The sequence below is a fragment of the Mchenga conophoros genome, linkage group LG14 (assembly GCF_057382185.1).
Source record: "Mchenga conophoros isolate Kocher_MC1m ecotype Shallow Benthic linkage group LG14, M_conophoros_male_GT1.1, whole genome shotgun sequence".
NCBI lineage: Eukaryota > Metazoa > Chordata > Actinopteri > Cichliformes > Cichlidae > Mchenga > Mchenga conophoros.
Window position 1 is genome coordinate 29,069,167 of NC_140539.1, and position 12,031 is coordinate 29,081,197.

Below are 12,031 nucleotides of genomic sequence, written 5' to 3' on the forward strand. Positions count from 1 at the left end.
AAACAATGTAATAACTGACATCTCTGGTTGCTATTTGCATAACCATCAATAGGCTGCACACAATGACTGCTGAGCCTGTTGAAACGCATGCTACCATGCACTGAGCTCTCTCTGTAAATTGGTCTCTAGGTTATGTAGCAATATATATCCTCTTGAAACTGCACTGTATAACTTTTAATTTTTAATAGACAGCATACAACTTATTCATCGTGCAGCAAAGAGGCAGAAAAAAGTGTGCTTTAAAAAAAAGCTGAAATCACAGGGGACTAACGGTAACACAGGGAGTCTTCTTTTTCAGCTGCTCCCTTCAGGCGTTGCCTCAGCGGATCATCATTTTTGAATATTCTCAGCAGTCTCTCTTTGCATCTCCCAACAACATAGGACTTCTCTGGTTGGAAACCTATAGTAGAATTTTTACTTTACAAATTAGAGGCATGGCAGGTTCTCACAGAATTAGGATGATAGATGACCTCTGCAATCATACTAGAGGTCCGCCAATCCTATTTAAGGTGTAAAGACTGATTCTGTCATGATTCGGCTGTGTGCAGGACCCAATCGCAAACTCACAGAGGCAGGAATGAACTCAAAATTCACAGCTTTATTGCTGGAGAGCAGAACCATACAAATTAAACCGGGAAACTATAACGTAACACACAGAGAAACGCACGGCCATGGATGAAGGGAGAACGCGACACCGAACTGAGGGAGACGCAGACATAAATACACAGAGGGTTAACGAGGGAAGTGGGAACACACGGGGAACACAGGTGACACTGATAATCATAACAAGACACGGCAGGAGTAAACGCAACACTGACGGGAGACTGTCAAAGTAAAACAGGAAGTACACAGAGGTTCAGACAGGAGGAGAGAGAGCACGGGGAGAACACAGACATAACGGGCTGGGGAAAACATGGAATAAAACACAAGGAGAGACGAGGGCTCACAGATACACAGAGGGGCACACAAGGGGTAAGAGTCACAAGGGGAAAACACATAAGGAACAACGTAACAGAGCAACCAAGGAAGCATGGCCTAAATAAGGAACAAAATACAAAAATACATGAAAACTAAGAATACTGGGCCAACATGGCCCAGGACCATGACAGATTCCAATATCATACTCTAACTATGAAGCTTCACAGCTAGTAGGCAAATAAGCACATTTTCCAACAGTGCCAAAATGTTCATTTGAACTAATTAACAAGAAATACATAAACACAAAGAAAATATCGTCAAGATAATTGCAGCTTCTTTCCCCATTAACCACCAATATTTAATCAAAGGACATAAGGGACATCTCCGTTTCTCTCTGCTTCACAGCCACGTGGGATATTTCTTGGCTGAGAGTGGAATTCCATGCTGCAGATAGTGTGAGGGTGATGAGGTACATCGGCTCACATATAAGGCATGTGTGCTATCTTTTCCCCCAGTGATTCCTCGCCACTGATAGGCGCCTCGATGCCGGCCTCATAAAATGCAGTGCAATGCACAGCTCTGCTCTGCAACAGCTGTGATAAGGATAAATATTTAATGTTTTCTAAGACTATGAGTTGTAAACGTGCCTTTTTTTGGCAAAGAGACTACGTGGGAGAGGGGAGGCAAGGAAAATCAAACAAAACTGAATGAAAATGGTAGGGAAAATGGCATCGATAAAAGCAAAAGTTAAGGACAAGACTGTTATATAAAGTTCCTCCACACCGAACATGTGACTTACATTTTCCCTTAAATGCAAAAATAGAAATGAGTGCAGCACTTTTTATCTGATACCCCAGAGGCACATTTTTATCATGTTTTCATCTCATACAAAAGAACACTAAACACCCGAAACTCTAAACACACTGCTGGATATTCACCGACCTAATGTAAAATAAGAACATGTTACACTACTAAAACCATAATTCAGAAGTATCTCTACCATCAGACTCTTTGGGGATAAGCACTTGGAGTGGATAATTGGAGCGATAAGTGTTGTACTTATTCGCTGATTAACTCCCACTGGGACCGTGAAAAGGCTAGCAGTCCGGCATGTTCTCAAGTGTGTCTATTTATGGTCAAGCTGACATCTAAATGAATTTAAAAGGATCTTCAGCAGGAAAGTGGACAACAATTAAGAGTGACAGACTTCATTTGTCATCTATATCAAGTCCGGTCACTACAGCAATCATAAATACACAATACGGACCTTCTGCTTTGAAATACAAGGAGCTAATTAACCTTTGTCACAACCTGTTACATTTGTCTAGTTTTATTATTTGATTTATTATTCTGTAGTTGGAATTCAATCTTGTATGATATCCCAGATTCTTAATTGTTGAGATTAGCGATTATTGGCTCTTTTAAGCAAGTTTTCATCATTGAGAGAAGACACTGAAAAATACCTGCACCACCAATCGAAGCTGTCTGTGTAGTGTTTGTTTGATGAAACAGAAACAGACAACTCTGCAATCATTTGAAATTTGTTATTCATTGTTATTCGTGGTTCTTTGTATAATTCCGTATGTTTTTCAGATTTGTTCCTTACTTTGTTTGTCTGCCTTGCACCCACATTATGCTGACAAATCATCTTGTATTCGTTGCTAGCAGCTGCACCCAGCTCCTTTTGGCCTCTTTTCCCTAAATACTAAACAAGGATGTGTCATTTTGTCCAGCAAGAGTTGCGGTTTTTTGTTACTTGTCCTTGCCAGCACAGATGCCTTTTTAAAATAGTGTTACTGCTATTTTTAATGCTTCCTTGAAGCCTAAACACACCTGGAACCTTTCAGTAATGAATAATTTATCTATCATAATGCCTACAGGATACATTTTCTTCAGCTCCTTCAGTGAAAAGGGCAGCAAGGAAAACAAGTATAGAGGTTTTTTGAAATGCTGATAATAAGTTTGGGTTATTTCGTTCACTAATAATGTTGGAAAGTCCAAAAACTACAAGATGAAGGCACGAGGAGATGAGGACATGCAATTTCTTACTAACCTCTGGCGTCAAAGAACTCCTCATCGGAGCTGTCGACTGATTCTTGTGCAATATTCTGCAGGCACCAATGAGTGGCGCTGTGTTTTCTTGACGAACCTGTGAATCCAAAAAAAAAAAGGGTGAAAATTCTGCTTTTAGAGTCGGTCAACGTAATGCAGTAAATGAAGAAAGACAAGGACAGACAACTCAAACATATTTGTATTTTTTCCTTTTCTTTACGTTGGTTGACACCTCTAAAGCTTTGGAGAGAAAAACAAGTGTGAAAGCCCCAGGTGGGAGTGCTTGGCCTTTCAAGTGTCACAGCAGGTGAAAAGACCCAATTGGACTTTCCTTTGAGCACTGTCGCAGCCCACAAGTGTCTCAGCAAGACAGCCAGGCAGTGTTTTTCATGACCTTCTGATACAAGAACAGGGACAACAACAAAAAAATTTAAGCCTTTTTCCATTTGTTCACAGTGTTTACTCTCAAGTATCCACACATAAAACCACGGCAAACAGCCAAGAACAGCAAAATGATTTCTTAAAATTCACTGAAGTAGCAGTAGTCTGAAACACAGTGGGTCAAAACTGAGAAAACACAATGTCAACTCCACTGAATGTGCTGGATCTCAAGTGAAGTTCACACCCTCTAGCAGATTATTACATGAAGGAACCTTTTAAAAAAACAAAAAACAAGCGCGTCCATGCTCACAGGTGTACACACGGGTGATCACACCCACAAACTACACCCTTTTTGGCTCCTACCTCAAAGCACACTGTGTTCTGTTGATCTTATGTGCTGCACAATAATGTTTAACATTTAGTATTTACTGTCATATTCCCATATATCATTGTGATGTTGTTTATTCTATTACTCTTGTTCTCTTCTGCTTGCTTTCTTTTTTCTTTCTCAGCAGGTGATCCAGGTGATTGATATATGCATTTTTTTTCTCTGCCCGTTCTGTTGGTTTTTGTCTTTTGCCCTTCTCCCCCGTCCCTCTTCTCAGCTGTTTCTCTTTCCCTCTTTCTTTCTCCCCTTCTTTCCCCCAGTCAAGTCTGTCCCGTATTCAGTAAGTGAAAATAAAATAAACAATAAAAGGTGAATCAAATGGACCATTACGGCAAGGCTGGGATGGTCAGTTTGGTAAAGTAAATCCGTTGGGCATCTTTCTTTGCCTTTAGACAACAATTCTGATGGCAAAAGAGCCAAACGGGACAGGCCAAAAAAAAAAAAAAAGAAAAAAAAGAACTTGCTGACAACATTAGTACAGCACTCTATATTAGTCATGTTTTCTCACAGTATCTAGTTTATTAGTTAGCATGCATTTATATATTGTGTATTTATAATGAATAAGTCAGTACAAACTTTAGTAGTAATTATGTCTTAATAGAGCACCTGCATTATGTGCCACAACATACCTCAATGTTGCAAATCATGAATGCTAATGACTCATAAAACAACAAAATAATGAACAAATTGATTAATTAAAATTAAGAAACATATTCATTTATATTTATATATAAATAAACCCAAAGCAATCGTGACTAAAATAAAGTTTAAAAAGAGGACAAAAAACCATCTTGAATCTACAAGAAAAAGTATTGTAGATTCAAGATGGTTTCTTGTAAAAACACAATAAAAATAGAATATTGTATGAATTGATATGTTTTTTTTTATGTAAAATGTTTCTCATTAAGAGTCTGTTTCTGTGTTAGGCCTTTTTGTGTTCCCATTTTATTTTTGTAGTCTTTTGTCTATTATGCTTTGTATTCAGCTTTACTTCCCTTGTCTTATCCCTGATTAAGTTTAGCTGTGCTAGCCTTGTGTTTCCATTTTACAATGATTGCTCTCAGTGTCTGGGATAATGTTTGTTCATTGTTGTGCTGCACTGCTGTCTTTAGTGTTTATTCTGCCAATTTGTTCCCAGATCCTTCCTTGTGTTTTCCCCATTATTTCTAGTGCTCTATACTGGACTGCCATTTATATAGAGCTTACTGACAACAGCCTATGTTACTCATGTTTTCTGCCTGTAACTAGTTTAATAGTTAGTACAAGTTTAATTATATTGTAGTTTTTTGTATTTACATAGTTAAGATAGTTAATTTATTTAGTACAAACTTAAGCAGGAGTTACATCATAATAGAAAAGCTGCAATATTTGTCACATCATACCTTGACGGCCAATATTCTTTCCTTTTAAGATTCCTGAAATAACAAAAACAAATTGATAACATGAAATTAAGAAACATGTTCATTTATTACTTGCCAAAATAAAGTAATAAACAAGGTCCCTTTTTCTTGAAAAAAAAAAAAAAAAAAAAAAAAAGTGAAGTTCAAAAGGCCTGTACCAAAGTTCAGATGATGTTTATTTACTGTTTTTCTCCTTGGGACAGCAATGTGATAAAGCTCAAAGAAAGATTCCTCTGACCTCTGCTGCATTGTGATGATGTACTGGTAATGAACCACATTTCCTTCTTGACTCCTCCTGGTTTAATCTTAAAGCAACATTTTCGCATCTCCTTCAATGTGCAAGAATTCACTGGGCAGTATAACTTTTAGAATAGAACAGAATAGAATAGAACTTTATTAATCCCTTGGGGAGGTCCCTTCAGGGAAATTATGAATTATTTAGGAATTATTGTGAATTATGTCCTTCATTGCAAACCTACACGTGTAAGTTTACACTACAAATTTGTAATTGTTTAAAGCGATGTGTAAAAATACAGCTTATAAGGCAACAGGAAGAGTTTGCACAATATTAATTGAAAGTCAATATTCTGTATGACCACCTTTACTCTTCAACACACTCTGAACTCTCTCTAGCAAGCTTTCCTGTAATTTCTTTAAGTAGTCCTTAGGAGCAGTTCTCGAGGACATTCAACACTCTTCTTGCCTGCCTTTTGCTCCATTCTCTCTCAAGATAGTCTCACACTGCTTCAATAATATTGTGGTTAGTGCTCTAGGAGGGCCAGTCCATGACTGTCAGTGCTCCACTCTGTGTTTTTCCCCATAGAGGCTTTTACCTCATTAGCACTGCGTTTACCATCATTGACCCGTGGAAAAATAAAGCCATTGATAATCAAATGCTTTCCAAATGGTATTGCATCGTGGATCAAAATTTTACTTTATTTTCTGCGTTCATAATTTCATCAATCTTCGCATCATCCCCAACACCACTGTCAGAAATGCAGCACCAAACCATGACAGGGCCTCCACCGTGTTTTACAGGTGGCTGTGAACACTCACTGTTGTACCTCTCTCTTGATTTCCTTCATAAATATTGATGATTGTTTGAATCAGATATTCCAGAATTGGACTCATCACTATATTGCCATTGATTTTTGCTCCAGTTTTTGTGTAATTTGGCATACCTTAGCTTTTTCTCCCTGTTTCTCTTACTTAAGAACGGCTTCTTCACAGTGACTCTTTCACTGAGACCATTTCTATTGAGGCTTCAGTGAAGAGTCAACTACAGATTGAGATTGCAAGATTGCATGTCTCAGATTGTGTGTCAGGTCGTTGCTGGATTTTCAGTTTTATCTTTCTTTTTTTTGCATGACTTTGTGCATGACTTTCAGATACTGTTACTCAACTGTTTTTTTAAAAGCCTACCACTTCTTCTATCCTCCACTTGTCCAAGTTCTTCAAATTCTTTAAGGACACACTGGCACAGCATGCTGAGATATGCCAGGTTTTCAGGTGTTAGCTAGTGCAAAAATACTATTTATGTTTGTTAAATGATGCTATCTTTGGCAGTTTTCATAGATTCAGCTAACAAAATCAGAACAAATTATATGTTTTAAGATGGGACCTAGTAACAGTGCTTAAAGGTAACTAAAACTGATTCTTTGTCAAGCTGTCTGTTATGTGTAGACAGAACATTTATGTTTGAATGATTCACAAATCAAGGTTAAGTGGCTTAACAAACAAAAAATATTTTATCTAAAAAAATGGTTAGGTATCTACACTTGACTGAAAACGAGTGAAAACAAATTAATTAATTAAAAAAAATAAAAAACAGCCAACCAGCCAGCCTTTAGCAAGCCTAGAGAGCTATTGCTTAAGAACACTTTAGGTCTTGCACCTTGAAAGCAAAAAGACTTGTTGCACAGCAGCATATGTGATGAAAATTGCTAAATTATACCACCAATCATAGAAATCATGCAAATCCTAAATATTTAGCAAAGACAGAAAGACTGAATCTGACTACATTTCCATACAACAAGTTCTGCCAATTCAATTGTGCACTGAGGATATTTAATGATATCGATCTACTGTAATGTATCAATCTACTTGCCTGGAACAGGCAAAGAGCAGAGGCATGCTGGCACAGGTGCATGTCTGTTCACACAATAGGTGACGAGAGAGTTTATTTACAATTTATAGCCGATACCAGGGAGGAAGAACCAAATAGTACGATAAAAATGATCTAATCTATTGTAATTCATAGATGTAATGACTAAACATAAGTTTACAGATACCTACTGAAAAGCTAAAATTGTATTAAGTTATAGCATTTGACTGTTCCGGCTCTTTCCATATGTGTAAATCTGCAGAATGCAATGCAATGCTAACACAGCATTAGCTAACTTAATAGTTAGCTAATGTATATATTAAAAACCTCAGAGGTGTATAATGGCTCAGTCACACTAGGGTAAAAAACAGGAAGGCATCATTTGCCCAATGATTGCATGGAAGTTTTTGGCATTCAGCAACCAATTTCAAGTAGTTGTGCAAGATTGCAAGGCAGCTGAACAGGCCCTCTGATGGAATCTGTCTCCAAAACATTGCAGTCTGTATCTGATTGACTGCAATCACTCTCAGAGCGATTGGTGAAGGTTTGCAAACAACCACCATCTATTATAAATGCAAACAAGCAACCAAGCTGGTTGCCAGCTGGTTGTAACCTAGTTATATTCCAGCAAACACCTATTTAGCCATTTAGCTTTTAAATTATCATCCTCCAGCTACTACATCACTGAGTAATTTCTGAATTTCTGTTTCAAATCTATGAGGTTCAGGTTCAACAAAAGATTTATAACAGACAGCAACAGAATTGCAATTTTCACTAATTTATCACAGTTAATTGCTCCATTATCACAAATTTATTTACCAGCTTGACCACAATTGCAAAGTAACAGCAGACTGATAGTAGACTGACTTCATCTTGATGCCATTTAATTGTTGTTTTGACGTAGCAAAAATGAAGACGGCTCCTGAATGTGAGCAGTCACAGGATCTTTCAAGCAATGATTTCAAAGGCAACAAGACTGCAATTTATTGCACCATTGCAATCGTTTTGATTATGCGTTGGTCTCAAACCACTGTTATGCATAGTGTGACTATAGTATAAGCCTGGCTAGGAAGAACTTATTTTTTCTTGTTGTAATATGAAGCCACACAGGCTCGGATCGTATAGCTTCATATTACGTCACATCTAGGCTGGATCTTTACTCACACTGGACTGCTGTGAGGTAGCTCTATGATTATGGCATAAGGAATAACATGGATAGATGACTCAGTAACCTTGCTTTTCTCCCATAAAGGATGATGACATAAATAATCAACAGGCCTAATAAATAAGGATTAGGGTGAAGTTTGCTCTTCAACCTTTGACTTAGCAGCAACTTTCTCTATCAGCAAATTGTCCTCAAGGGACTATGGGATCCCTGAACCACAACGCAGCCTTTTCCCTTTTCTCTGCAATGGAGAATGATTGAGCAGGCTCAAGCGTGGATTAGTCCAGTCCTTGAGTGAGCATTTATTGTGCATCAACATTCAGACCAGCAGCAGCACCCCTAGCCAAAACTGCATTTTTCCAGCACATTACACAGGAATCCCTTATATACCATCCCTGAGCACTAATTTGTGTCAACAACCGGTCAGGGAGCCCAACGTACACAGAGCAAGGCAATCTAGCCAAAATATAATTCTCTGCTCACAGACAAATAAGCAATTACTGCACCAAACACCAAGATGATTGCTATTTCCAGGAAAACACTTTGAAATTGGAAATATTCCTCCACCCACTTTAACAAAATGGAAACAGGAGCTATAAATACATTTAAAATGCTCAGCAAAGCCTTGACCAGAAGACAGGTAAGTACAGCAGACAAAGCGCACATTATTCTATTATTCTGTAAGTGAGTCAGCAGTACAATGCTATGAAACGACAGACAGCTGGCATGCCTGCTTGTGGTAGCCCACTTGCCTACCCTCTCATTTATATTTTATGTATTGTGTCAGACTGACTTCTGGCAGTGGCACAGACATCAAAACACAGCACGAAATACAAGATGAGATGGAGGACAATCTCTGGTGTATTCATCTTTGCCTGGTACAAGATTTGGAATGCATTTGGTTGTTCATTTGAGCTGCATTAGTTCTAACTATATCAACAGGGTCACACTTAATGGAAGAAATAATAATGAAAACATTATTTTTATTTGTGTGCAAAAAGGATGTATTAGAACGATTTTATCCACCTAATTTAGGTGTTTGGCTTACATCCTGGACAAGAGATTATAGATTTATGCCTAAATGATTATGAGAGCAAAACTACTAATGCTGGCATTCACATTGTAGCCCGTGGTTCTGATTCAAAAAGGGGAAATAATGCACAATCACACAAGCAGTACCTTTGAAAGGTGCTTTTTCTTTCAACAATCCCTGCAACCCCTGCATTCCCTGCCATCTGCAGTTATAAAAGATGATGGGGAAGATTGGTATATTTATCCTTTTCTGCAGTGTTTGATATTTGTCTGTGACGTTCATGTGGTGTCAGGGCAAGTATGGGATGGATGCTCTGGATTTATTTACTGTGTATTCTTATTGTAAGTTACTGTATTGTTGATAGGGCTGTTCGATGACGATATATATCGGATGACGATATAAAAACGTCTATCGTTTCATTTTCATTTTCAAAATAAACTGTTGTGGTTAGCAACAACGACGGTAACACCATCGCCTCTCTCTCTCTCTCTCTCTTTCTCTCTCTCTCTCTCCCCTTTGTTGGCAATAACAGAGGTCAAACGTTTACTATAGGTCTTTACCAGGTTTGCACACACAGTAGCTGGTATTTTGGCCCATTCCTCCATGCAGATCTTGGGGCTGTCGCCGAGCAACACGAACTTTCAACTCCCGCCACAGATTTTCTATGGGGTTGAGGTCTGGAGACTGGCTAGGCCACTCCAGGACTTTCAAATGCTTCTTACGGAGCCACTCCTTTGTTGCCTGGGCGGTGTGTTTTGGATCATTGTCATGTTGGAAGACCCAGCCTCGTTTCATCTTCAAAGTTCTCACTGATGGAAGGAGGTTTTGGCTCAAAATCTCTCGATACATGGCCCCATTCATTCTGTCCTTAACACGGATCAGTCGTCCTGTCCCCTTGGCAGAAAAACAGCCCCATAGCATGATGTTTCCACCCCCATGCTTCACAGTAGGTATGGTGTTCTTGGGATGCAACTCAGTATTCTTCTTCCTCCAAACACGACGAGTTGAGTTTATACCAAAAAGTTCTACTTTGGTTTCATCTGACCACATGACATTCTCCCAATCCTCTGCTGTATCATCCATGTGCTCTCTGGCAAACTTCAGACGGGCCTGGACATGCACTGGCTTCAGCAGCGGAACACGTCTGGCACTGCGGGATTTGATCCCCTGCCGTTGTAGTGTGTTACTGATGGTGACCTTTGTTACTTTGGTCCCAGCTCTCTGCAGGTCATTCACCAGGTCCCCCCGTGTGCTTCTGGGATCTTTGCTCACCGTTCTCATGATCATTTTGACCCCACAGGATGAGATCTTGCGTGGAGCCCCAGATCGAGGGAGATTATCAGTGGTCTTGTATGTCTTCCATTTTCTGATGATTGCTCCCACAGTTGATTTTTTCACACCAAGCTGCTTGCCTATTGTAGATTCACTCTTCCCAGTCTGGTGCAGGTCTACAATACTTTTCCTGGTGTCCTTCGAAAGCTCTTTGGTCTTGGCCATGGCGGAGTTTGGAGTCTGACTGTTTGAGGCTGTGGACAGGTGTCTTTTATACAGATGATGAGTTCAAACAGGTGCCATTCATACAGGTAACGAGTGGGGGACAGAAAAGCTTCTTACAGAAGACGTTACAGGTCTGTGAGAGCCAGAGATTTTCCTTGTTTGAGGTGACCAAATACTTATTTTCCACCCTGATTTACGAATAAATTCTTTACAAATCCTACCATGTGGATTCATGGATTTTTTTTCACATTCTGTCTCTCACAGTTGAAGTGTACCTCTGGTGCAAATTACTGACCTCTGTCATCATTTTAAGTGGGGGAACTTGCACAATCGGTGGCTGACTAAATACTTTTTTGCCCCACTGTAGTATGTATGAATGGTGACATTCAACAATGGTAGAGTATAGCAGTTAATGTTGGGAATAAAGCTGTGATTCTACTGTACATAGTGAGCTTGGAAGACTTGGTCATGTTTGCATTCTACATGAAAGCAGGCAAACACTCTCAAAGGGCAAAACACAAACTTTCAGGCTTGTATGGTTACAAGTCTCTACCTGTATGTAATATCTGAGCCGTCACTCTCCACTGTGTTATCCATTTTACTGTCAGCTGTTTGAAAGAGCCGTGATGTGAAAGCGTACTGATGGGAGGAGGCGTTCCTGCATGCCACAGAGTTGAAAAGGATGGTGGGCAAGGAAAGCACATGCTGAGTGTGAAGAGAAGCCCATGGGGTTCACAGCATCCTAACTACTTTAAAAATAAAAACTCTTACCGGTACTTTCCACATATACCAAGTCAGCTGCTGCCTTAAAAAACAGCCAAGCAGGGCGCTCCATTGTGGGATTTGATTTGTCGAGTGCCCTGCATACACTGTCAGTCACCTTATGAGATCCTCCAAGTGTTTTTAAAGTGCTACTTTTTTATTCAGTGGACCTACAGCTGGCACCGATACCAATCTAATGAATATTCTGTGGATGCTACTACATTCAGTTTACTTTTGGAGCTGCGCATGCACTCTGAATGCATTATTAGGTTTAGGAAATCTAACCAATTGCTTGGGTGGCTGAAACCTCACACCAGAGTGCCTATATCAC

The 12,031-nt window shown here is 39.3% G+C and overlaps 1 protein-coding gene across 4 annotated transcripts in view; it reads right to left on the minus strand.

The window, feature by feature from the left end:
* pitpnm3 (PITPNM family member 3) overlaps positions 1-12,031 on the minus strand; it is a 110,149-nt gene that overhangs the window by 76,301 nt on the left and 21,817 nt on the right. For all 4 annotated transcript variants that reach the window (XM_085243790.1, XM_085243789.1, XM_085243787.1 and 1 more), the window contains exon 2: positions 2,972-3,067. In XM_085243790.1, the coding sequence (XP_085099916.1) occupies positions 2,972-3,067 (96 nt within the window). The remainder of the gene's footprint in view (positions 1-2,971; positions 3,068-12,031) is intronic.